A 25688-nucleotide genomic window follows, 5' to 3' on the forward strand; every position below is an offset into this window, starting at 1 on the left:
TGATTATCTAGGTAGGTACAATATTTGCCGTGGCATAGAAGATGGGTAGGAGGCTGCGTTTGTTTCTATTCTGGTTGAGAGGAATCAATCGTAATACTGGATCTCTTGTCTAACAGAGATTGGACGAGAAACTGCTTATAGATCGCAGGTACTATGAGACCAAATCTGTTGAATTTTATAGATAGAGCCTCGTGGAAAATTCTCGTCACTTGCCAACTCTTCGCGAGGAACACCTGCAGTGGTTTCCAGGAGCTTAAGCTTAGTCACTCAGGAGGATTTCCCCTGAATAATTCGCCGGATTAGCCGCATTGTAAGATTAGCCTACCATTACCTCGACCCTAGATGGAGAGCGCGTTGGAGGAAAGCACGAAGCAACAGCCACGGAGCAGGACTTCACGGATGGGCAAAGGCGGGCCGGAAAACACAGGGTGGCAGGGAGGTGAAGTTGCCTTTAGCGCATCACGTGAGCAGCCTTGCGGGAGCGCTAAGCCCGAAGCGGGGCGGGGGGGCGACCTTCTAGCTGGGTCGGTGATGGGCGAGCCGGTTGAAGTGGCAGCGGCCGGGCCAGAAGGGGGGGGGGAAGAGTAGAGCGTTGCGGAGAGGGCACAGAAATGCCGGAAACGGGACAACGCTTTTACATTCCCCTTTCCGGCCCCCGAGATGACCACCGACCCAGAGCTATGCGCGCTCTTTGCACTGCTGTCTCTGGTTCAACGTCTTTCTTCGTTGCGAACCCCTGAATATCAAGGGACCCGCCGACGTCACAGCCCACGAGGCTGCCCGCCGCGACGGGCCATGTGCAGCACGGGAAGAGGTCTCGTCGCGCTCGCTGGTGAGACCTCAGATGCACGGGAGGGACATGTAGATGAGGTAGATCACCCTGGGGAGCAGAGAAGAGACTCGCGCGTGGACGGCCAACACCGTTTCCCCCCCCCCCCTGATGACGATGATCGAGGCGGTTCCTGGGAGACGCGGCTACGTCTTCGCAGGGCTGTGACGGCATGCGGTCAACGGGCCTTCCCTGGCGCAGCGGTCGGCAAAAGACAGGCAATTGAGTACTCGAATTCGCCAGCGCGCGCAGCGCTTTAAATCGAGCCCAAGAAAGCCGGGAGCGTTGGCCTGGTGGTGGGTGATCCGGATGGGCGAGAGGTGGTGGTGGGTCGGGGGAGGGCGAGCGAGCAGAGACGAGCAGACGAGAGAGACGCAGCGAAAGCAGCCTCCGTTCGTTCCCTGGCGAAGCGTGAAGAGGGACGACACTAGCCACATCCTTGCACCTCCCGCTAGTCCACCATCGCAGCACTTGAAGCCCTTCCCTTCACATTTCTTCTCCCTCCCTCAAACTCTTCCTCCTCCATCTTTATCCCACACCCCCCCCTTCTCGCCACCATCCCTTCAACCCTCCACCCACATCCCTTCTCATCATCCCCGTTCCATCTTGATCATCCCCTCCATGCCAGCCTTCCCCCCCTCTCGGATGATTTAGACGCGTTCGCGAACCCTATCCGTGAGTCTCCAATTCCTCCTCCCTCCTCCGGTGGGACCACCCAATCCCGCGCGGATACCCTCGCTGGTCCTCCGCCCGCCGCACAACATCCCGGAATTCACCTCCAACGCTCTTCAAATTCCATGCGACACATCTGCATCGCATGAGAGCTCTCTTCTATTGAGGGGCACACCGAGCCTAACAACTCTCTACCCCAGGTTCGCCGGCACCGCCCACGGTTTTCTCCAACAACGCGAACGGCAAGATGGTCAGTCCTTCTAGCAGTCCAGCTGTGGAACCCGGTCTGAGCTGACCCTTCCAGGTCCTCTTCAAGCGGAAACCCGTCCAATACGTCTCCCAGCCCGAGATTGAAAATGACGAGACTGAGGTAGGAGCAACGCGATGCTACATTTACCTACGGCCGATGGCTGATTTGTGGCCTACCTAGGTTTGGGTCATCCCGCAAACTGGCGAAGTCTTTGTAGACTATGAACAATATCTTAATCGGTAGGGCACCCTTCACTTGCTTTCCGGGTCAATGCTAACACCAAGCGCAAGAATGGATTTCTATAAGCAAGTCAGTGCACACTTCACTGCGACTTATATAGCAGTTTACTAATGCTTGATAGCGGCGATTTATCTGTCAGATCACTGGTCATTCTGGATTAACATTCTTTGATGCATTAAAGAGCGAGGTATGCGCGTAGTCGAACCAAGGATGGGACAGGCCTTCTCCAAGCAGACGCTGACCCCCCTCAAGCTAGCAGGCGCAGAAGAAGTTGAGCAAGCTTTCCCAGAAGCACTTAAAGGTCCAATCCTGAGACGCGTCCAATTTCAAACCATTTCGCGAATCGACACACTCGTCGATCTTATCTACGACGAATACCGATCAGACTATTACCCCGGAGAGGCTGTGACAGTGAATGTAGTTACGGGTGAGCGACTTACGGGCGTCGTCCGCGACAAGACACGCTTCGGAAGCAAGCTCTTACCAGACGGCACCCTCAGCCCGCCTTTCTCGCGATACTTCGTCAGCCTAGACAACCGACCCAACGAAGAAGCAGTGGTGGACGACTCGCACATTACCCGGGACCGCAAGATCTTTACAAAACAGGTTCTACGATCATTCATCAAGAAGACTGTAACGCGCGAGGCTTGGACAGGCGCACCTTGGTTGGTGAACCACGATGTGGCACGTATCTACCACATCGACACGCGCGTGCCCCCACATCTGCAGTACGAGAACAAAGCAGCGGAGCGGAAACAGAATCAGCAGCAGAAGAAGGCCGGTCCAGATTATGAGGGGATGGTAGGAAGCTTCCAAGGAAATAACCCAGCGCGACTTCCGGAATTGAAGCCCGCACCCAAGAGCCACAAGAGCAAGCAGCAGCAGGGCCAACAGGGCAAGACTAAACAGCAGCCGTTCTTGAATCCTGCTCCTACGAACCCAGGTCAATCCACATTCTACCCTCCAGCACCCTTTGTCTCCCACACCTTTCAAACCAATGGCCCGCCCCCACAAGTGGGCCCTCACTACGCAAACTTCCATAATTCTACATTCGCCTTCGCACCACTTGCTTCCCTGCCTCCAGCACCTCCACCACCGCCTCCTATAAAATACCCGATTGAGGATTTGCAAGTGGCTCCCCGACAGGATGGGCCGAAGCGACCGGCGCTCAAGTACTTTTCGCAGGATACACCTCAAGATGGTGAGGGCTCCACACAAGGAAATGGCATTCTCATGAAGTCGGTTGGCCCGCTACTCGAGGCGTGGGACACCCTCAACGTCTACTGCGAGGTATTCAAGCTCGATTCTTTTACCTTTGACGACTTCGTTGAGGCAATGCAATTTTCCTCAGAAGATGTTGAGTGCGAGTTATTTGTGGAAATTCATTGCGCAGCTCTGAAGCTCCTAGTCCAATCAGAAGCAGATGGTGGTGAAATTCAGGTTCGATTACCGGAAATGGAGGAGGATAGTGATGAGGAGTCGGATGAAGAGGCGAGTGCGGCTCCCACACCAACTCCAGAACCCGAGCCGAAGCCACAAGGACGAGCAACGCGAAGCAGTATAGCCAAGGCGGAGGCTGAGGCACTGAAAGCCGAATCGGAACCAGTTCGTGAGCCAACGCCAGAACCAAAGGTCACTCACCGGGCAGCTGAGATGCAGGCGGGCATGGACTGGATCGAGAAATTGAGGAAACGCGACTTTAAGAATGGAGGGTGGCAGGTCATCATGGTCGGATTGTTAAATCAACTCTCCAAGAACCCGCGACAGTTCGAATCGTGCGAAGCTGTGCTGAGAGAACTAGCGCCGATGAACATGGAACCAACGCAGGAGACGGCACGCCGACAATACGCCAGACTGGATGTCAACCTTCGCATTCAGGCCCTGCAGATCGTTTGCATGCTTACGGCAGAGACGAAGGCGATCCGTGGTTACATGGAGGAATGCAGTAATCAGATGACGGATTTCAGGAAGGAGAAGATCCAGTACCAGCGTGATCGTAAAAATTAGTGAGTTGTTCAGATTTCCTCTACGAAACTAGGGATGCTAATAACAATAGTCTCGAGGAACTGCGTCTACTGAATGAAGAGCGGAAGGCCTTGCTTCCCCCCACCGAACCAGCATCCGCGGCTGCAGACAATAAAGCACCTAACGGCGATGTGCCAATGCCCGATGTAGTTGAAGAAGAGATTCAGGATTCTATTGACGAAACCATTGATACCGACGATGACGCACATCAAGGCCGGTCCCTCCGTCGTGGTCTCGATCGCGCCGTCGAGAGGAAGCGGAAACGCGATGCGGAACAAGAGAAGAAAGAGAAGGCTGAAGCGAAACCCCCTAAACAATCGAAGCAACTCACGAAGCTCATGAAGGAAATTCAGAAGAAGCAAGACCAGATCAAGGAATGCGAGGATGAGATCGCCGTCCTGGACAACGATCTCCGCGAAGCGGATTGCCCTCGCACGCGTGTTCTCGGAAAGGACCGATTCTGGAATCGCTACTACTGGTTTGAACGGAACGGTATGCCTTACGGAGGTCTCCCCGACAGCTCAACTGCCGAGGCTGGTTATGCCAATGGTTGCATCTGGGTGCAGGGCCCCGACGATATGGAGCGCGAGGGGTATATCGACATGAAGCCCGAATGGCAGGATGAGTACCGTGCGAAATTCAATATGACGGTCCCGGAGCGGAAGAAGCTCGAGGAAGGTTCCACGAGCCTCTTCAACGCCCATCAGTGGGGCTACATCGAGGACCCGGAATCGCTGGATGCCTTGATTGCATGGCTCGATACTCGCGGAGTCAACGAGGTGAAGCTGAAGAAGGAACTGCAGCTCTTCCGCGACAAGATCGCCCGGCATATGGAGAAGCGCAAGGAATACCTGAACCCGACGGAGGAGAAGTCGGTCGATTCTGGAAAGCGGATGTCGACGCGCCGGAAGGAGCAGCACGCCGATCACACGGCACATCGATGCCTGGCCTGGCACAACAGCATGGCCGTGGAAGAGTTAGGCCACTTACATTCTGAGCAGCCGCGCACGAGGAAGCCGGCGAAGAAGGCGGCGGCCGCGACCCCGGCTGTGGAGGAGGAGCGGCCGACGCGGGGCGAGGCGAAAGGGAAGAAGGGAGAGAAATCACATGGGCGTCAAGCCACCCGCCACCACGGCTGAGACGTACCTAGATAGGTTTTCTTTGCCGGTAGTAGTCTGGATCGGCTTTTCGAAGGATGCCTTTCTTAGAAGGGGGATGGTGCCTTCGGGGAATTCACGTCGGAAGAGAGGGAAGGGGGTCTGAATGAATTGGGAGCACGGAGTACTTTTGGGCCCGTCACGGGCGAGCAATCGGCATATGGCGTTGCGACAGCTAAAATGTGTGGCGGTGCATACACAATGTGACATGACGGGATGGCACTGGAGTTGGGAGAAGTTGAGGCTTGAGTACACTGTTGTCAGGACACAGCGGGCCGGGGTTAAGAGAGTTGTCAGGAGTTCTGAGTTTTCTGTCAAATTCTGCGTGTCTGACTGAGTTTGAGAGTAGTGCCTGAGTGTGTGAGTGGGTATTTCCATATTCCGGGGGGGCGGATGGAAACAGTGTATACAGATGGCGTGGCCTCAGATGAGGATACACCGTAGTGAGAATATACGATACGAAGAAGGCTCAACAGAATTTGACGCGCGAACAACTGTGAGAGGCCGAGAGGGGGCGAGAGGGGCGATTCGGGGCCAGAGGACGTGCCTTTTGAAGACATCGCGATTATTACGCTGCTGACCAAGATGACCAATATGGGCGAGACGAGCTTCTGCCGCACTTCTGCCGTACTTCTGCCGGCCCGGGGTGTCGGTGCGGCGGAAGCGGGCTTACGTCAGCTGGGGGCAAGCGAAGGCGGTGGGGGGGAGCGGGGCCAATGAGGAGGGCGGGAGGGTCGGACTCCGGGGTCCCAAGAATGTCCGATCGCGTGTGGTAGAACGGGCAGAATTAATCCTCGGCAAATAAGAATGGACAAGTTTACAACTCTACAGAGAATATTCCTCCTTCTGGCAGCGAAACAGAGGGTCGTCGACTCGTCTCATCGGGGCCAGACACTTCGGGGTACGGGTCGAGTACTAAAGACCGGCGCGCGTGGACCAAGCTGGGACCGACCACTATTGCCCCCAGTGGGACGGCGAACGGATTACTCTTGAGCGCGAATCGAGCCGGAGGGGCGAACTGAGTTCTATCTCTCTATTATCTGATTTTCCAAGGATTCGCTGTTCCCCCCTTCCCCCCTCCCCCCCTGGGCCCCTGGGTTCATGCCATCATCATCATGGATCGCATCAATTGCATGGGTGGCGCTCTGTTACCACGGCCCTGGCTGCTCGTCGCTGCTCGGCATCAGAGAGGCTCCGAAGGGAGCTAAGCGGTGTTAAGGTTAAGCCGTCCGTCAACGACCTACTACTACTGTAGCAGCGTAAGGTAAGGGCTGCACAGGCCAAGCATTTGCGATAACCTCACACACGCGATGGTCTAGGACTCTGTTAGGTTTACCCATAGTCCATAGTCCCATACCCAGGTCGCTGTCGAACGGGTCTGCGGTCTGCGGACAACGATCAAGGGCGGCGGATACGGGCTAAGGCTGCTTCGGGGGCGCGCTGAGGGAGACAGCTCCTTTATCTACCTCCGTCGTCCCAAATCTCTGGTGGGCGATCTTCCTTTTGAACTTCATCTTCGTCTTTCGTCTTCATCTTCGTCATTCTTCTTCCTTTTCCCTTCAGCCCTCCTTTCGTTCCTCTTTCCCCCTCCCCCCTCCCCCTCTCCCCCCTTTCTTCCTCTCTCCTCTTCTCTTGGGTTTCATCAGAGGTTTGCTTCAGTATCCTGGGACTTGCTCAATCCCCACATCTCCCTCCCGCTCTGCCTCCGGGCAGAACACTACCCATAACCAATGGCCACCACCGAACCCGATGGCATCGCCCCCGCTGCCCACCAGGGCATGGGGAGCGCTCTGGTGCACACCCTGTCGCAGTCGTCCGCCTTCGCTGAACGCGTCCGCTCCCGCAACTACGACTCCGACAATGAGAAGGGCGACGGCCCCATTAGTCTGGCTGAGGACTGGAAGATGATGCCCGAGGTCAAGGCCATCAAGGCCCAGGGCGACAAGGACGCTGTCAAGGGCCGCCGTCTCGGTGTCACCTGGCAGAACCTCACCGTCAAGGGCATTGGCGCCGACGCTGCCATCAACGAGAATGTCATCAGTCAGGCCAACCTTCCCAAGATCATCAACGAGATGCGACGCGGCGCCCCCTTGAAGACCATCCTCGACAACACCCACGGCTGTGTCAAGCCCGGTGAGATGCTGCTGGTGCTGGGCCGGCCCGGATCCGGTTGTACTTCCCTCCTCAAGGTCCTCGCCAACATGCGAGACGGGTATGCATCCATCGAGGGCGACGTCAAGTTCGGGTCCCTCGACCACAAGGAGGCCAAGCAGTACCGGGGCCAAATTGTCATGAACACCGAGGAGGAGCTCTTCTTCCCCACCCTGACCGTCGGCCAGACCATGGACTTCGCGACCCGCATGAAGATCCCCTACCACCTCCCATCCGATAAAACCAACCCCAAGGAGTTCCAGCGAGAGACGAGAGACTTCCTGTTGAAGTCTATGGGCATCTCGCACACCCACGAGACCAAGGTCGGTAACGAGTTCGTGCGAGGTGTGTCCGGTGGAGAGCGGAAGCGTGTCAGTATCATCGAGACCCTAGCCACGCGGGGAAGCGTGTTCTGCTGGGACAACAGTACCCGTGGTCTGGACGCCAGTACCGCGCTCGAGTATACCAAGGCCATCCGCGCCATGACCGACATCTTCGGCCTCGCGTCCATCGTCACCCTGTACCAGGCCGGAAATGGTATTTACAACCTCTTTGACAAGGTCTTGGTCCTCGATGAGGGACAGGAGCTCTACTACGGTCCCATGAAGCAGGCTCGACCCTTCATGGAGAGCCTGGGTTTCTTCTGCCCCGACGGAGCCAACGTCGCTGATTACCTGACCGGTGTCACCGTCCCGACGGAGCGCAAGATTCGGGAGGGCTTTGAGGACCGGTACCCCCGAACAGTGGCTGACATCCGCGCGGCGTACGACAAGTCACCGATCAAAGCCGCCATGAGCGCCGAGTATGACTATCCGAATAGTGCCTTGGCCAAGGAGCGCACAGAAGATTTCCGCGAGAGTGTCCAATACGAGAAGGACAAGTCCCTCCCCAAGAAATCTCCCTTGACCGTCAGCTTCTACACCCAGGTCAAGGCGGCCGTGACCCGTCAGTACCAGATCATCTGGGGTGACAAGGCCACTTTCATCATCAAGCAGTTCTCCACCCTGGCCCAGGCCTTGATCACTGGTTCCCTCTTCTACAACGCTCCCAGCACGTCCGCCGGTCTCTTCATCAAGTCTGGTGCACTCTTCTTCTCCTTGCTGTTTAACAGTCTGTTGGCCATGTCCGAAGTCACCGACTCCTTCTCGGGTCGGCCCGTCCTTGCCAAACACAAATCGTTCGCCCTGTATCACCCGGCCGCCTTCTGTATAGCACAGATCGCCGCCGATATACCCGTCATCCTGGTCCAGATCTCCCACTTCTCCATCGTCATGTACTTCATGGTCGGGCTCAGGGTGGATGCCGGTGCCTTCTTCACCTACTGGGTTTTGATTTTCGCCACGACCATGTGCATGACGGCCTTCTTCCGAGCCATCGGTGCTAGTTTCTCTACTTTCGATGGGGCTAGTAAGGTGTCTGGTTTCATGATTTCTTGCCTGATCATGTACACCGGTTATATGATCCAGAAGCCCAAAATGCACCCCTGGTTTGTCTGGTATGTATTGTCATCCATCAAGCTACACACGATGCTAACAATGACAACAGGATCTACTGGATTGATCCCCTGGCGTATGGTTTCTCCGCTATCCTGGCGAACGAGTTCAAGGGCGCCGTCATCCCGTGTGTTGGGGCGAATCTGATTCCCAATGGACCTGGCTATACCGACTTGGCCCATCAAGCGTGTACCGGCGTTGGCGGAGCTCGGCCCGGCGCGACGAGCGTCACGGGTGAGGAGTACCTTGCATCACTATCATACTCGGCCGGAAACATCTGGAGAAATTTTGGTATCGTCTGGGCCTGGTGGGCCCTCTTTGTTTTTGTCACCATCGTCGCAACGAGCAACTGGAAATCAAACGGTGGTAAGAGTGGCTTCTTGCTCGTCCCCCGCGAGAATCAGAAGAAGGTTGCTCGCGCTACCAAGGATGAAGAATCGCAATCGCACCCCGCCGTCGCGGTCTCGGAGAAGAAGGGTCTTGAATCCAGCGCATCCTCATCTAACGAGACCAAGGTTGATGATCAACTCGTCCGCAACACCTCGGTCTTTACCTGGAAGAACCTCACGTACACTGTCAAGACCCCATCGGGCGACCGCGTTCTGCTCGACAATGTCCAGGGCTGGGTCAAACCCGGCATGCTCGGCGCCCTCATGGGGTCTTCAGGAGCTGGTAAGACGACCCTGCTTGATGTTCTCGCTCAGCGCAAGACGGATGGTACTATCAATGGATCCATCCTCGTCGACGGCCGGCCCCTGTCCGTCAGTTTCCAACGATCTGCCGGTTACTGTGAACAACTGGATATCCACGAACCGCTCTCCACCGTCCGGGAAGCGCTGGAATTCTCGGCGCTCCTCCGTCAATCGCGAACCATCCCGCGGGAACAGAAGCTCAAGTATGTCGATACCATCATTGATCTGCTGGAGATGCACGACATCGAGAACACCCTGATTGGTACCACCGGTGCGGGTTTGTCGGTTGAGCAGAGGAAGCGGTTGACCATCGGAGTTGAGCTTGTTTCGAAACCCAGTATCCTGATCTTCTTGGACGAGCCGACTTCCGGTCTCGATGGCCAGGCTGCTTACAATATCGTTCGGTTCTTGAGAAAGCTAGCAGATGTTGGTCAGGCCGTCCTGGTCACCATCCATCAGCCCTCTGCCCAGTTGTTTGCCCAGTTCGATACTCTCCTGTTGTTGGCCCGTGGAGGGAAGACGGTCTACTTTGGTGACATCGGAGAGGATGCCCGCACCATCAAGGAATACTTCGCCCGCTACGATGCACCCTGCCCACCTGAATCCAACCCCGCTGAGCACATGATCGATGTCGTGTCCGGCGTTCTGTCGCAAGGTAAAGATTGGCACCAGGTCTGGCTCGAATCCCCGGAGCACAAGCACACCGTCGAAGAGCTGGACCGCATCATCGCCGACGCCGCCGCCAAGCCCCCGGGAACTTCAGACGACGGCTTCGAGTTCGCCATGCCCCTCTGGGATCAGATCAAGCTGGTTACGCACCGCATGAACGTATCCATCTACCGCAACACCGACTACGTCAACAACAAGCTCGCCCTGCACATCAGCTCGGCTCTGTTCAACGGGTTCTCGTTCTGGAAGATTGGTCACACCATCCGCGATCTCCAACTGCGTCTCTTCACGGTCTTCAACTTCATCTTCGTCGCCCCCGGTGTCATTGCCCAACTGCAACCCCTCTTCATCGAGCGTCGTGATATCTACGAAGCGCGGGAGAAGAAGTCGAAGATGTACTCCTGGATTGCGTTCGTCACTGGTCTGATCATCTCGGAGATTCCCTACCTCTGCGTCTGCGCCGTGCTCTACTTCGCCTGCTGGTACTACACCGTCGGTTTCCCCCACAACTCCAACAAGTCGGGCGCTACCTTCTTCGTCATGCTCATGTACGAGTTCGTGTACACGAGCATGGGTCAGTTCATCGCCGCCTATGCGCCCAATGCCGTGTTCGCTACGCTCGCCAACCCCGTCGTCATCGGAACGCTCGTCTCCTTCTGTGGTGTCCTCGTGCCCTACGCACAGATCAATGTCTTCTGGCGGTACTGGATCTACTACCTCAACCCGTACAACTACCTGATGGGTGCGCTCTTGACCTTCACCAGCTTCGACGCTGAGATCCGCTGCGCCGAGGAGGAGTTTGCCATCTTCGACCCGCCCGCCAACAGCACGTGCGGCGAGTACCTCCGTGACTACCAACAGGGTATGGGCGCGCGTACAAACCTCATCAACCCCTCGGCCACCAGCGGCTGCCGGGTCTGCGAGTACCGCGTTGGTAGCGACTACCTGTACACGCTGAACCTGAAGAACTACTACTACGGCTGGCGAGACGCGGCGATCGTCGTGATCTTCGTCTTCAGTGGTTACTCTCTCGTGTACATCCTGATGAAGCTGCGGACGAAGAAGAGTAAGGCTGCCGAGTAAGGTGGTCCAAAGAATCATCACGATGATGAGAAGAGGAAAAGAAGAAAAATTAGAATGCAAAAATTAGCGGAAGAAGCGCAAGGTGTTCTCTCAAGTGGGAGCGCACCCCTTCTCTCCCATGACGCGTAACGCCAACCCGCATTCCATATTGTCCGCCATGTACGGTTATACAACTCTCGTTTTCTCTCACTCACCTTGGCATCGGCGTTGTTGGAAATCTTTAGAACGAACAAATAGAACGGATGGGGAGAGGGTAGACATTATAATACATATACATCGTTTAGACATAGACCATAAACCAAAGCTCCTCGGCCAGCATATCCTTTTTTTTTTTGGGAAAGATACCTATCCCCTGCTTTTATTGTTGTTTTTTTGTTGTTTTCTCGTTCTTTTTGTTGTAATTATTCGCTTTTCCCGAAATATAAAATATAGAAGAGGAAAAGGAAAAGATTCTAGATTCGAAAAATTAAAAATATAAATAAAAATATAAATACATACTTTCTGGGCTGATATGATCTCGCCTTGATGCTGCTGGGTTTTTTTGATAGGTATTTATCTCTCGCTTAGTAAGGTATCATCCCCCTTTTCTCCCTTTTCCTATTTTATTCATCACCCCTCTTGAGCTCCACCAACCTGTCTTTATCTTACCCTACCTAGTACAAAACGAAAAACAACATAAAAAGAAAGTGTCCAACTCTTAAATATCTTTTTTTATTTTCTATTTTCTAGGTATGTAAGAGGTAGGTAAGATAGGTAAGGTAAGGTAGAGGATCTCACATTTATTTATCTATATACTGTGGTTTAGGATATTCTACCTAGTCTATAGCTAGAGTGATATATATGTTAATATCTAGAATATTTACTTTTGCTTTCTACACACGGCCCCTCTTCCACAACAACATCCTCGGCTTACCCCCCAAATACACCCACGACAAGGCCCCCATCCCCAAACACAAGCCCGCAACAACCGCATTCATATTCCCATACCCCACGCTCTCCCTCAACGCCGCAGCCATCAGCGGACCAATCGTAAGTCCCAAATACGAAGCTACCGAATTGACCGCATAGAGCTGGGCATAGGGGCTGCGGGATCCGAAATGCGCGCGGTTATAGCGGTAGTATAATTCGACGACGTGACCGGACTCGACGATGCTGGGGCTGGAAAGGAGGGAGAGAGAGCAGCCGCAGAGCAAGAGGAGTGCGCTGAGCTTTAGGATCTCGGAAAAGCTGTCGGAGGAGGCATGAGGTGTGCGGAGGAGAAGGAGAGGGATAGAGAGGGTGGTGAATCCGAGTAAAGAGGCGGGCTTGACGCCGTATATATCGACTGCTTTTCCGGCGAGTGGCCCGAGGAGCAAGAGTGGGAGCAAGAGAGGCGCGAATAGGATTCCGGCTTGAAGGGAGTCGAAACCGAAAAGATCGTGTGCTTCGGTGGGGAGACTCGCGTCGAAGATGGAGAGCAATAAGGCTTGCATTATGGCTACCCCCTGGGCGGTCAGGAGTCGTGGATGCTTAAGGCAGGAGATGACGGGAAATCTGCGGACCCAGGTTGGTTGGTTGGGGGGGATCTTCCACTGTTCGATATCATTATCATCGTCGGAGCTTTTTCTGAGCAGTGGTGATTCCTCGTTCGCCTCGCCATTGTTCTGGTTCTCAGCCTCGTCGGCGGGGGCGGAGGGGTCGACGACGATCCCATATTCCGCCGAGGCGCTCTTCTCCACGACGGCGAGACGCATGAGGAAATCCACGACGAGGAGTCCGAATGCCATAGCGAACACAGCGCCCGATCCAGCCTTCTTATACACGACGCCACCCAGCACAGGCGAGACAACCTGACCAACGCTGATAATGCTAAATATCGACCCCATAGCGACGCCCAACCTCTCACTACCCACCGTATCCATAACCAGAGCCAGCCCAACCGTCCACACGACAGCCCCGCTAATCCCTTGAAAGACCCGCGCCAGGATCAGGAGACCGATAGACCGACCCGCGAAGAGCAGGACAGTCGACGCAAGCAGCGCGACAAGACCGCCCAAGAACGGTAGCTGCCGCGTAGCCAGCCGGTCTGCGATGATACCGGCCGGCACACAGCTGAGCATCGATGCCCCCGCGTAACAAGCAAGCAGGATCGATGTATGGCTTTGGATCTGAGAGTGTGGCACCCCGATGCGGTCTCGTAGGATGAAGGGCATGATGGGCACGATGAGCCCGTAGAGGAAAAGGTCGGTGAAGAGACCCATCCCCACGGTGGACAGGATGAAGAGCGTGCTGGAGCGCCAGCGGATGCCCGTGGGCGGTTTTGGTGAAGGTGAACTGCTATCGTGTGAGGTGCTCATGATGATGTGTGGTCGAAGGGGAGATTAGAGGGGAGAGCGGAGAGGACTGGGGATTCCTATGTGATCCCGCATCTCTAGAGATCTGTCTGTCTGTCCTTCGTCGATGGAAGGGCTCGTCGGGTTGTGTATGACGCCGATGGTGTAGCGCTGGCGTGGCGGGACGAACCGTAGATAGGTATTTTTGGATTAAAGCAATCCTCAAAGTTCTACTTCTTGAAAGTCAAAACATGTCCTTATTCAAAGCCTTAAATTGAAGTCTTGAAGTCTCATCTATTTATGCTTATCGAGACATCTACCTTATCGGAGCTTATCGGTATCGATCGGGCGGGTAATCTCCGGCCCGCAGCTCGTGTTACTCTGCACACACATAATACTTTCAAAGGCATCTCGTCCTACCTCGTCCATCTTGGTGTCTGAAGGTTTCATGTGATTAACTATATTTCATTGATTTCATTCCTTCATCCCATCATCTATACACAGCAATAGGCAGGAGAGCAAAGCGCTCCCAGGTATCAATCTCTCCGTACGCCAGGATCCCTACTCGTACAGCTCCTACTCATACACGACGATCAGAAACCTCTCATCCCTTTCCTGCCTCCACTCCCGCTCCCGGATTCACAAACCGGCTCGGCACCCCGCGCGCTGCGTACGTGCCCTGGCCGACGTACGCGCCGACGAGCTTGCTCCATTTGAATTCCCCCCGCTTCAGCCGCTGGATCTCCCGGTAGGCGTAGGAATTGCAGTAAGGGAGGCCGGTCGAGGGGTCGCGGAATTTGGCGGGGTAGGAGGTTATGGCGCAGAGGGTGGGTTCTTTCTTGGGCTCTGTTTGAGAAGATTAGTCAGTGGCTGTTTGGGAAGAGGAAACACAGAGGAGAGGAAAAGGACGTACTCGTAGCTTTGGGGAACTTCCTCCCGAACAGGACCTGTGTCTGGACATCCTTGTGCTTGATGGCGTTTTCGTCGAAGTTTGAAAGGATGATATAGTCCAGTGCGGCGTGCTCGATGGGAGGTGGTCCGGGTGGAGCTGCTGGAGGAGGAGGAGGCGGTGGTGATTGTTGGTTTGGTGGTGTGAATGATAAGGGAACTCCTTGTGGGGGCATGAAGTGTGGGAAGCTATTTGGGGTATAGCCGAATCCGGGAAGAGGCGCTGAGCCGTCCAAGACTGGCGGCGGCAGGGGTGGTGACTGGAGGCCTAATGGCGGTGCCAGAATAAATGGCGGATGAGAGGGAGGGTTTGGTGGAGGGGCGACGGCCGTTGGTTCAGGTGGTGGTTGTGGTGAAGCGCTATTTGGAGGTTGGTTGGTTTCTGGAATGTTGGTAGTTTGAGCAGGAGGTGCCACCGCTGGAGAGCTCGTGGTCGTGCTTTCGTTCGGGGCGTTGGCAGGATCTCCAGGCACAGCTGCTGGAGGATCTTTGACAACCTGTGGATCACCAGGAGCAGCAGCTGGAGGATCTTTGACGATCTGGGGGTCACCAGTAGCAGCTGCTGAGGGGTCTTTCAAGGTCTGGTCTGCGGCGAGAGGAGTTGGCGCAGATTCGGTCTCCATCTCGGCAGCTTTCCTTTTCTTTGTCGGCTTCTCCTTTGGTTCTTCCAACTCAAGGGTCTTGCCAACTCGTTTCAGTACCCCTCCGACCCACTCACCCATACCACTCCACCATGTAATGACCGGTCCCTCTAGTTGGCGATTACTCAAAGCCGCCAACTTGGCCCTCTGCTCCTCCTCTCTTTGTTGTTCCGCCTCCTCCCACCTGCTCAAGCTCTTGGAATTACTCTTCTCCACCCGCGCTGCCTCTGCCAATCTGTCTGCCTGTGTCATAGCCGGTTTCTTAGCAGCGGCCTTTGCCGCGGCAGCCTTCTCCATATTTGCCAGCTGCTTCAGCCTCTTCACCTCTCGGTCTATCATCTGTGCGTGTAGTTGTTCCTTGCTCTGCCTTGTTGTCCCCCGCGCCGATGCACGCGTTGGCGCATCCTCCGCCGTGGGGATCCATGATGCGCGCTCAGATTTCTTCTTCGGTCGGGGCGCAGGTCCTTGCGAGGCAGTCGGGTCTATCTTGACTTTCTTCTTGAATATTTTGGGTATGCCATCATTCACTTTCCGCTTCTTCGCCTGCCGCTCCGCTCTGCGCAGCTCCTTCTCGCCCTCGAGATCATCCGCGCCCGCAGTCGGTCCCTGGTCTTCATCGTCGTCGGATGAGTCCATCTGGACATCGGAGTCCTCGTCGACATCTTCGAACCCGGCATCATCGTCGGCTTCTGCGAACAGCAGCTCCAGCTCATCATCTGGTTCTTCTTGCTGGAGGATCGATGCGAGTCGGTTCCCGGCGGTGGAACGCTTCTCTCGGGTGGTGACTAGCCATTCTATCTGCTCTTCCTCGCTCTCACTGCCACTCCCTGAATCTGAATCGGAGGACCCCTCCTCTGTCCGCATGGGGGTGTCCTCATCCTTGTCGTCGGCCATATTGATCCTGGCAGTTTGAGACAATCGCCTTGAACGCGCAGTGCGTGGAAGTTAAGCCTCGAGGTGGGCAGAGCACTTGTGCGGCGACAACTGGGGATTCTACACTGTAGTCGGCAGATTCGAGGTTGTGGATGGCGACTGGGGATGCGGCGCGATAGGCGAACGGGAAAGGCGACTGTACGGGGCTCCGTAGCAGATCCCATCACGTGACTAAAAGGATTATATCAGCCCCGGAGTTCTTTGGTTCACCCAGATTCTCGTAACCGTGGTTCTGTTGCCCCGTACCTTTCCTACTCTGCAGAAAAGTGCTCAATGATCAACAACAATAGCATATACTTGTGTACAGTGTGTCTCTATGAATGATACGGGGCAATGAATATACAAGGTTGAAGATACACGGAGATTTCTCCTTGAAAGTGTGAGGCTTGAGGCTTCTGGCTTTCTACTGTACCGTCCCGTCAAGGAAGATGCCACATCGAGACAAGCAAGCCTTGCCAAGTTCCGCACGCGCAGACATGGGCCAATGTTTCAGGATGCGAGGGTTTGTTGGTGCTATCGCCCTGTGCTTTCGCCGGGCGCACCAATAAACGGCGTCTTCTTCCGCATCTCACCCTCTACCGCTCTCACAGCAACATTGACATCTGCATCGGGCGTCTTGTCTTGCCTCCCCTCTGCTCCAGCGCTCTTGTTTGGGTTGCAGATGCGCAAGAGAGACACGAGTCATGCCGCGCAGGTCGCACTCCCTGGAACCACATCGAGAGATTGCGAGAAGAATAAGAGGAAAGCACTGTATCAAGGACGCTGTGTGTAGTATACACCGTGTATAATAACCATGCGTGATGATTCTGTAAGGTAATGCGTGATGTAGAGGCCGCGATGATGCTGAGGCAGTGAACCCTCTTGCGCCGTAGTTCTAGCCCTCGCTCTCCATAAACCCGAATCCTTTGGCATGCTATGTGTGTGGTAAGAAGGCCAGCACCGCCTGGGTGATATCAACGGCAGTGGCTATGTTGTGTCTGATACTGTACGTGAGTCTCCCGCACCGTTAGCTGGAACGCCAATCCACAACGTCTGCCCCGCGTCGTCCCAAGTAAGATAGTCCACCATGTTCTCACCACGCCTATCACCTCCTACAACCCCTGAAGGCTTGACTGTGCCCTGGGGGCTTTGTCGAAGGAGTCGAACCCCGCTGTGCCGAGCGGAGTGGCATGGGAAGTCAAGAATAGAATGCCCAGAACGGGCGCCTGAGCAAGAGACTTGGATTATCACAGCATGACAGCATTGGGGGGGTCTGCTCGATACAGAGTAGAAGAGGATACGGTATTAATAGTTTCTTTGAGATCTTCAACGCGTCTCCTTTTGTTTTGGCGCACAGATGACAGATCATCCCCGGATCGAGAGGGTTCTTGGTCGCATTGCATTGCTTGGATCCTCAATTGATCGATTGGAGCGACGCATGGGATCTCGTGGTTGAGCCTCAACATGAAGCAGGACGAACTGGGCGACCACAGACCAGCGACGTCTCTTTTGGGGCAATCGAGTAATCCAATCCAATCCAATCCAATCCAATCCAATCTGCTCGGGGAGATCTGCTGCGGTGGGGTGCGGATGATGATGATTCCATGATTCCACGAGAGCTGTGCCCGGCAGGGATATCGCCTCGCATTTGAAACACTGCGCTAACGAGGCACCGCCAGACTCCAGTGCACACCCAGAACCAGGCCACCACACGTCTAAAGCTGTCCCGTACACCCAAAGTACTTCTCACGACTCCTGTCCTCATCCACACTCCCCATCCCTCCTCAACCTCCTCCCACCTCCCCATCCTCCATCCTCTATCTTCCCCCCCCTTCCCATTTATTCTTCATCTATCACCCTCTCCTCTCTCCTCTCCTTCATCCCCTCGCACATTGCCCCTCGCACTGTATTAATGACGGCTCGGGGATTGGAACCGCACATCCAGCCTTCTCTCTTCGACTATCCTCCTGCGACTCGAAGACCCTAATTCAACGCACTCCCCCCTCGAGCATCACCTCTGCCGCGAGCGTGCTTCACGGACTCCCGATCCCAATCGGTCTATCGTCCCTCTTTCTACACTTGGACCAGCTTATTGAGCGCTCGCGCGTCGTCATCCATTCGACCGTTGAAGAGTTCCGGCCTTTTTTTTTAATCCACTAGAATTTCGTCACCGGCAACGAGTTCTCTCGAAAACCCCCGGCCACCACAATCCTTCTACACATAAGCCCTCGGAGGGACCTCGATATCGGCATCGTAACCCTCGATATTTCCATTGTCGGGTCTCGATTGATACGAATTCGTCTCCGTGAGCCGGCCCACCGCACACATCTTTGTCATTCGACAGTTGGCGTCGGGCTAGAAGCTGACGTAACGACCGTCTAAAAACGGCCTCTGCCATCTCTCATCCAGCATCCGAGATATTTTGGTGCACGATAATCTATAATGTCGTCTTCGAGATCTGATCACCCAACTTTGGGCTACCTACCCCAGCCATCGGCGGGGATGCCACGCTCAGGGTCTTCGACCGCTAATACATCCCCCACAGAAGGTTCAAACGGAAGTGCCTTAAGATCCCCTTTTCTTGGAGCTCTGAATTCTGGTAAGATGGCCGGAAACACACGATCGGGGGCTGGTTCTCCGTCACATGAGCTCGGCGGTGCCAGCAGATTATTCTCCAAGAGGTACACTCCATCCGGCATCCGAATCAAAAGCATTGGCTAACAAATATACACGACAGAGCTCGAGAGATCCAGGCACAGGAGGGACTACTACCCAACGTTTGGGGTCCCCCAACCAGCGGCGGTTCCACACCCCTCCGCGAAAATATACCTGAATCACCAACAGATGGCTTCCCGGACTTTGCACATCTGGCAGCTCCAGATAATCTGCCACAGACACGACGGGCACGAGCAGGCACCGTCCCTTCTCGTTTCTCTCCTGGAGGGTTGAATGATGGACTCGCACCCCTCCCGTCACTCGTCACTAAGTCTTCCCGTCCCACCCCCTCGCCGAGTCCTTTCAAGAGCCCATCTCCAAACCTGAGCGAGATTGGAGATCATACCGTAGTGAGCAATGCTGCTCTCTTATCCCGGCTACGTGCTGGCTCGATGCCGCAACGCAGCCAGTATGCCAATACTAGCGGGCCGTTCGGACAATCTGTGTTTGCAACAAGCTGGGCTACAGGACGGGATCGCACATCCACCCTTGCGAGCATTCAAAGCCAAGGATCAAATGGCCCGGATTCCCCGGCCCAGTCGTCTTTCTCCAGGGAGAATGGAGAGAACGACATGCAGATGCGGACACTGGATTATCTTGGTCTGGCCGATACTCCCACGACTCCCCGAGCATCCGTGTCAAACCCGTTTTTGGCAAATCTTAACCTCGCAGACCTCACGAGGCAAGCCAACCGATTCCGATCATACTCAGTTAATGCAAAGGAGAAATACGCGGAAGAGGAAGAGGATGATTACGGAACTGGCCACATGACGCCGTACGAGACGCAGCAGGCACAACTCCAGATCCAGCTTGCAGCTACAAATGCAGCAATCCAGCAGCATAATCTCGCAGTTCAGGCGTACGCAAGCCAGGCGTCGGCGAATAGACCGAGAGCTAGAACTGCTGGGGTTCTGGAATCGCCTGGCACTAGATTGCTTCGTAATTACTACCCTACTGCATCCCGACTGGACAATAGCCTCACCGCTGCAGATTTGAATCTGTGCGAGTCACCAGAGTACGAGGGCCTGCCAGAATCCGTTGCCGCTATGAACCTGGGTCGATCCAACAGCAGGAACGATGGTATGCTGAATCCAGATGATAATCTGGAGGGCCCCACCCGAGCACTGTGGCTCGGCAGCATCCCATCGTCTACCACTGTCTCGACTTTGACAGAGATGTTCAAGTCCCATGGGCCTATCATCTCTGCTCGTGTTCTCACCCACAAGAACTGCGGCTTTGTGAACTTTGAGCGGTTGGAGAGCGCCATTTCTGCCAAAGCCATGATGAACGGGAAGGAGATCTTCCCTGGTGCCGGACCCGTCCGGATTAACTTTGCCAAGCCTCCTTCCCCGTCAGGCACCCCGGGTCCTGACAACGGGGCGTTCCCTTCCCCAAGTCCGGATCCATTCGCCAAGGGCCAGGAGAGTGGGATGAATGGACTGGGGCTAAATGGAAATTCCCCGGGAGTTATCTCACGACCAGGTACTGCGGCGCTGAAGATCCCGTCGCTTGCAGACATGAAATCGGATATTCTCGACATCGTTGGAGAATTCGGTGCTACTAAGGACGACAAAATCAAGATCTCGCACAGTCTACAACAGGCCATCACCTACGACCAATTCGAGTCGGAGATCCCACCAATTCCAGAGCCGGCCCACAACAGAATTCATGACGCCCCCAAGCTCCGGGATATCAGGAAGCGAATCGACAACCAGAGCTGGTCAGCTGCCGAGATTGAGGGCATCGCCGCTGATATGTTGAGCGAGGTTGCCGAACTCTCTTCCGATTATCTCGGAAACACTGTCGTGCAGAAGTTGTTCGAACACTGCTCAGACGATATGAGGGATAACATGCTGACCGAGATTGCCCCTCATATGGCGGAGATTGGTGTCCACAAGAATGGTACCTGGGCCGCTCAGAAGATCATCGACGTCTGCAAGACCCCGAAGCAGATGGGCATGATCGTTGCGAATCTCCAGCCGTACACGGTCCCGTTATTCCTTGACCAGTACGGCAACTACGTTTTGCAGTGCTGCTTGAAGTTTGGCTCACCATTCAACGACTTTATCTTCGAGGCCATGTTAAGCCAGATGTGGGAGATTGCCCAAGGCCGCTACGGAGCCAGAGCGATGCGAGCCTGTCTCGAGAGCCACCACGCCACAAAGGACCAGCAACGCATGCTTGCTGCAGCCATCGCTCTGCACAGTGTCCAGCTGGCTACCAACGCAAATGGAGCTCTACTCCTCACCTGGTTCCTTGATACCTGCACCTTCCCTCAACGTCGTACAGTACTTGCTCCTCAGCTTGTTCCGCACCTCGTCCACCTATGCACGCACAAGGTGGCATACCTTACCGTTCTTAAGGTCATCAACCAGAGGCTTGAGCCCGAGGCCCGCGACACCATCCTCCAAGCTCTCTTCTTCTCCCCTAACCACGCTACCCTTGAAGCCATCCTGTCCGACCATGCTTGTGGTGCAACGCTGATCTTTAAGGTTCTTACCACCCCCTTCTTCGATGAGAGTATCAGGCCCTCAGTTGTCGAAAACGTCCGCCTCGTTCTTCAACAAATCAAGGCGCAACCCTCGCAAGGATACAAGCGCCTCATGGATGAGGTTGGACTCTCGACCCGCCAAGGCAGCACTGGACCAAACCGTGAGAACTCACACTCCAAAGAGCGTCCACGGCCTGGCTCGAATCACAGCCAGGTCAACGCTCAGATCCCTGCTCAATATGGGAACCAGTTCTATGGCCAGATGCAACCGGGCTTTGATATGGGTTTGGGTATGCAACGCACCGATAGTATCGACTCTAATCTCGGAACTTACACCCAGAATGCTGCTTACGGGCTGGCAAACCCTATGTTTACTCCGGGTACCATCCAACCCATTAATCTCCAACAGTTGCAGTATCAGCAGTCGCTCCTCTCGCGCGCTGCGCCTCCTATGAACAACTTTTACCCAAGTATGCAATCCGGGTTTGCTACGCCTTCTGCGGACCATTTCCGAAACCAAGGCATGAACTCGAGTCCGATCCAGCCACCGCAACAGATGAGTTCTGCAACCCTTCTTGGACAAGGCTTCGGTGCCCCACCGGGATTTGGAAACCTCGGAATGGGCATTGGCTATGGGTACGGCATTAATGGAATGGGTGCCGGGCAAATACCGGGCATCAGCCTCGGCAATGGCTATATGCAACAAGAGCAGCAGGTAAATGGCCGCCGGGGACGAGTACGTTGATCAAGATCGGTAGCATCATATGACACTAACGATCTGCAGAGATGATAATCCCCGAGGCCGCTGGATCTAACCAAGTTCATGTCGACGCATACTTTGCAGACGGCATTTACCTTGGTCGGTTAGGTGTATGAATGTGGGTTGTTGGCCGTTGAATCAGAGATAAACTAAATAAAAATTCACAAATAAAAGGAGTTCTGAGGCCGGGACAAATTTATGGGCCGATCTTGGCGTGGGACACGATGGAATGATCTGTGGGGTGGGTTTCTTACGGCTGGCACCATCTCCAGATCTCTGCGGGAATCCAAACGTTCATGTATATGTTTCCGGGGCATGGATGGGGTGTCTATTATGGTGCTCTTGGATGTGTATGGTCTCGGGTTTTGGCTGAGAGCTGAAGACCCGGGAAGTCAGCTGCGAGATCTGGGGAGGTCCTCCTCATGTTTTAAGTTAAAAAGTGGGTTTACAGAGAGAGGCCAGCCCATAATCGATCTGGAGCGATTCAACGAGTTTGGACAGGAACTGTTGAATCAGTGTTTGACGATAGATGATGGCTTATGGATGGCTACCTGAGAATATTTTAAATAGACTTGAATCATATTGTGTACAATATTTACCAATATTAACCTCCTTTCCCATTATTTTCTTCTCTTCTTCCAGTCTTGTTCTCTTCCCTTTTCCCTCTTCCCTTCACCCTTCACACCCTTAAACCTTCACCCGTCTCCTGAATCGCGCGTCCTGAGTCGCGACACGACTTGTTACCACTGTGCCACAGTTCCAGAACTTCTAGGCCGGGGAGCCCTGTACGTCGCTAACGTTGGTCCAGGGTCCGGCGGTGTGGTCGTTGGAGTTCAAGTTCCAACGAACGAACGAACGACAACTCCCTGAACCAATCCCATCGCTCAGCAATCCAGGTAAAAGGTGGTCCAAGACCCTTCATGCATAGTTGGTCTGGACTATGAGGCTATGTGAGCTGCGAACGCTGCGATCGACCTACCAATTTATTACTGCTCGGCCGTGTGGAAGGATTTTGCATGTGCAGCTGTCAGCACCCTGCTCTCCTGGACAATAATAAGCACAATGAACACAGGAATAAGCTGACAGAAAGAAAAGAAACAGGCACAGACAAGAGCACGCCTTTGCCATGCGGAACTGAGGACGACCGTGAAGAGGCTGATTGATCCATTCGCGACTTGCCATACGCGCACTAATCACCACGCCCTCGCGCAGACATCAAATCAGACATCGCCCAGCACAACGTTCCACTCTCTCCTCGCAGTTCCAACAGAAGACACCGCACATGTCAAAAGACAAACAAAATGCGGAGGAGATCAAAGCCGCGCAGAAAGCGGCAGATCGCACGGCCCTTCTCAGGCAGATTGGTTGAGGATTTTAAAATATGGAGCATGGGTCGGGACGCGAAGAAAACTAGATAGATTATAGCTCCCCGGGGCCCCTTTCTCCCTCTTTTTCTCTCTCTCTCCATCTTTTCTCTTTTCTCTTTCCTCTTTTCTCTTTGCTCTTTTTTGATCAGTTTATTTTTCCCTCTCTTGGGACTACCATCAGCAACATGAGATCCGGTACCAACAGAAGCCCGATCGAAGAGTCCACTGCAAAGATGGCAGCCTCTGCTGATGGCGAGAAGCACGAGTCCCAGTACAAACACATCGACTTGAACGGAAATGTCTTCGAATTGCCCACCTACACCATGAAGGACATCCACGCTGCCATTCCGAAGCACTGCTACCAGCCCTCCACCCTCAGGTCCATGGCATACGTCTTCCGCGATTTCTTCTATGCCTCGACCCTGATCTACCTCGCAGTCACATACATCCCTCTCCTACCAAACATATACCTTCGCGCGGCTGCGTGGGTGGCCTACACAACGGTGCAAGGCTTTGTTTTCACCGGCATCTGGATCCTGGCGCACGAGTGTGGCCACGGTGCCTTCTCCAAGTCCAAGAAGCTGAACTGGACCATGGGCCTGATCATGCACTCCTTCCTTCTCGTCCCCTTCCACTCGTGGCGCCTCTCGCACTCCCAGCACCATAAAGGGACAGGCAATCTTGAGAAGGATACCGCTTTCGTCCCCCATACGAGACACAGCTGGCTTCAGCGCAACTTCGGGGAGAAGGCCCGTGAGAACATGATCGAGTTCGCTGAGCTGGCGGAGGATTCCCCGATTGCGACGCTGTGGTTCTGTTTCATACATCAGTTCTTTGGCTGGCCGGGATACCTGCTCTTCAACTTGACGGGCCAGGATTATGACGGTGCGAAGGGGTTGAGAATCACTCATTTCTACTTCGGCGAGGACAGTGTGTTCTATAAAAAGAGAGAGCTTCCGTTAATCGCTCTGAGCGATCTCGGCGTTGCGGTTATGATCGCCGCACTCGTGTGGGCAGGACAGGTCTTTGGAAGTCTGAATGTGATTGTGCTCTGGGGTATTCCGTGGTTGTGGGTTAACAACTGGATTGGTGAGTTCCTAACCTCGGCCAGCTTGGAGACGTACTGACAGATATGGCAAAGTTGCAATAACCTTCCTCCAGCACACCGATGCTACTATGCCGCACTACAACAACAAGACCTGGACGTTCGCCCGCGGCGCAACCGCAACCATTGACCGAGACCTAGGTTTCCTCGACACCCACTTCTTCCACGACATCATCGGCACGCACGTCTGCCACCACCTCGTCTCCACCATCCCCTTCTACCACGCTGCCGAAGCCTCCGTTCACATCAAGAAGGTCATGGGCTCGCACTACAGGGCCGACACGAAGACCCCCTTCTGGACCGCCTTCTGGCGCAACCAGCGCACCTGCATGTTCGTCGAGGAGACCGAGGGCGCCGAGGGCAGCGGCGTCTTCATGTTCCGCAACCTGTACGCTCGCAAGGGCGAAGCGAAGCCGAGAAACCTCGTGGATAAGATTCCTGAGAAGGCGGAGGAGAAGTCGGAGGAGAAGGCGCCGAGTGTCAGGGCTACGGCCATGTCCTCAGGCGCAAGGCGGTTGTCGCAATCTGCGCAGCTGCGCGCGAACCTGCCTCTGCTGGCAGAGGCGTAGCCGCTTCCTTACTTGCGTTGTATCGCGGTCAAGGAATCCCGTTTTTGAGTGGGAGACCGTATGCGGATGTACTGCACGTGCACGTGCGAGGATTCATCAGGGGAGGCGTTGAGGGATCTCGTCGTATTGGTAGAGGCGAGTTGCTTGCTTGCTTGTTTGTTTATTTGATTGATTTTTTTGGACAGAGAAAGAAAGAAGAAAGAGAAAGAAAAAAAGAAAGAGATGTATGAATAGATGGATAGATTCAGATAGACAGATACACCGCGTCGAAAGACGGCAGATCCTGTTTTATTTTTTTACCATATTTATATTTCCAGATCCCTATTGCGCCTTTTTGATATAGTTTGGTTGATGTGATGTGATATCTGGGGTATAAGAAGGGGGGGAGGGGGAGGGGGTTATGATGTGAGGCTGTAGTGTAGGTACCCCGGAATCTTCGAAATTCGAATAGTTTAAACCGGTTGTGCCTTCATGAGACGAGCGTTTAAACCACGATTCGCAGAACCAATGCAGTTCTCGCGTCCTAGGTTCAACGACTTCATAATTCACATTTGCCTGGCTGGTACTGCTAGAAAGCTAGGTAGGTACGTGATGTAAGCAGCCCGTG

At 54.5% G+C, this 25688-nt stretch overlaps 8 protein-coding genes across 8 annotated transcripts; 6 read left to right on the forward strand and 2 right to left on the reverse strand.

Annotated features, from left to right (window-relative positions):
* Positions 1–611: 611 nt before the first annotated feature.
* On the forward strand, positions 612–1089 carry M430DRAFT_269648 (hypothetical protein; the record flags this gene model as incomplete). Its single annotated transcript, XM_024865482.1, has 1 exon — positions 612–1089. Exon 1 carries the CDS (start codon positions 661–663, stop codon positions 1087–1089), a length of 429 nt encoding a protein of 142 aa, XP_024725779.1. The 5' UTR covers positions 612–660.
* Positions 1090–1248: 159 nt separating this feature from the next.
* M430DRAFT_164860 (hypothetical protein) lies at positions 1249–5370 on the forward strand. The gene is made up of 8 exons (XM_024863470.1): positions 1249–1504; positions 1702–1751; positions 1806–1871; positions 1932–1990; positions 2042–2060; positions 2113–2178; positions 2244–3997; positions 4048–5370. The coding sequence occupies exons 2-8, from the start codon at positions 1749–1751 to the stop codon at positions 5153–5155; spliced, it is 3075 nt and encodes a 1024-aa protein (XP_024725780.1). The 5' UTR covers positions 1249–1504; positions 1702–1748; the 3' UTR covers positions 5156–5370.
* Positions 5371–6951: 1581 nt separating this feature from the next.
* On the forward strand, positions 6952–11261 carry M430DRAFT_92554 (hypothetical protein; the record flags this gene model as incomplete). The annotated part of the gene is made up of 2 exons (XM_024869720.1): positions 6952–8819; positions 8870–11261. 2 exons carry the CDS (start codon positions 6952–6954, stop codon positions 11259–11261), a joined length of 4260 nt encoding a protein of 1419 aa, XP_024725781.1.
* Positions 11262–12026: 765 nt separating this feature from the next.
* Positions 12027–13827, reverse strand: M430DRAFT_32699 (hypothetical protein). The gene has a single exon (XM_024866216.1). It carries the CDS (start codon positions 13595–13597, stop codon positions 12134–12136), a length of 1464 nt encoding a protein of 487 aa, XP_024725782.1. The 5' UTR covers positions 13598–13827; the 3' UTR covers positions 12027–12133.
* Positions 13828–14023: 196 nt separating this feature from the next.
* On the reverse strand, positions 14024–16173 carry M430DRAFT_63408 (hypothetical protein). The gene is made up of 2 exons (XM_024869054.1): positions 14487–16173; positions 14024–14419 (listed from the first exon to the last, which is right to left on the reverse strand). Exons 1-2 carry the CDS (start codon positions 16054–16056, stop codon positions 14178–14180), a joined length of 1812 nt encoding a protein of 603 aa, XP_024725783.1. The 5' UTR covers positions 16057–16173; the 3' UTR covers positions 14024–14177.
* Positions 16174–18516: 2343 nt separating this feature from the next.
* Positions 18517–22025, forward strand: M430DRAFT_91943 (hypothetical protein; the record flags this gene model as incomplete). Its single annotated transcript, XM_024869687.1, has 2 exons — positions 18517–18755; positions 18812–22025. 2 exons carry the CDS (start codon positions 18517–18519, stop codon positions 22023–22025), a joined length of 3453 nt encoding a protein of 1150 aa, XP_024725784.1.
* Positions 22026–22131: 106 nt separating this feature from the next.
* On the forward strand, positions 22132–22665 carry M430DRAFT_164897 (hypothetical protein). Its single transcript, XM_024863472.1, has one exon. It carries the CDS (start codon positions 22239–22241, stop codon positions 22593–22595), a length of 357 nt encoding a protein of 118 aa, XP_024725785.1. The 5' UTR covers positions 22132–22238; the 3' UTR covers positions 22596–22665.
* A 975-nt stretch (positions 22666–23640) lies between these two features.
* M430DRAFT_24609 (hypothetical protein) lies at positions 23641–25081 on the forward strand (the record flags this gene model as incomplete). The annotated part of the gene is made up of 2 exons (XM_024865103.1): positions 23641–24496; positions 24549–25081. 2 exons carry the CDS (start codon positions 23641–23643, stop codon positions 25079–25081), a joined length of 1389 nt encoding a protein of 462 aa, XP_024725786.1.
* Between the last annotated feature and the right edge of the window lie 607 nt (positions 25082–25688).

The sequence above is a fragment of the Amorphotheca resinae genome, assembly GCF_003019875.1.
Source record: "Amorphotheca resinae ATCC 22711 unplaced genomic scaffold M430scaffold_1, whole genome shotgun sequence".
Classification (NCBI taxonomy): Eukaryota; Fungi; Ascomycota; class Leotiomycetes; order Helotiales; family Amorphothecaceae; genus Amorphotheca; species Amorphotheca resinae.

Excerpts from the sequence above, each read along its gene's own strand:
- M430DRAFT_164860 (XM_024863470.1), top strand. Across the intron at positions 2,179-2,243 it reads TTGATGCATTAAAGAGCGAG|CTAGCAGGCGCAGAAGAAGT; the intron begins GTATGCGCGTAG and ends ACCCCCCTCAAG. Across the intron at positions 3,998-4,047 it reads CAGCGTGATCGTAAAAATTA|TCTCGAGGAACTGCGTCTAC; the intron begins GTGAGTTGTTCA and ends TAATAACAATAG.
- M430DRAFT_32699 (XM_024866216.1), bottom strand. The coding sequence starts at position 13,597 with ATGAGCACCTCACACGATAGCAGTTCACCTTCACCAAAACCGCCCACG.
- M430DRAFT_63408 (XM_024869054.1), bottom strand. The coding sequence starts at position 16,056 with ATGGCCGACGACAAGGATGAGGACACCCCCATGCGGACAGAGGAGGGG. Across the intron at positions 14,420-14,486 it reads GAAGTTCCCCAAAGCTACGA|AGCCCAAGAAAGAACCCACC; the intron begins GTACGTCCTTTT and ends CTTCTCAAACAG.
- M430DRAFT_164897 (XM_024863472.1), top strand. The coding sequence starts at position 22,239 with ATGGGCCGATCTTGGCGTGGGACACGATGGAATGATCTGTGGGGTGGG.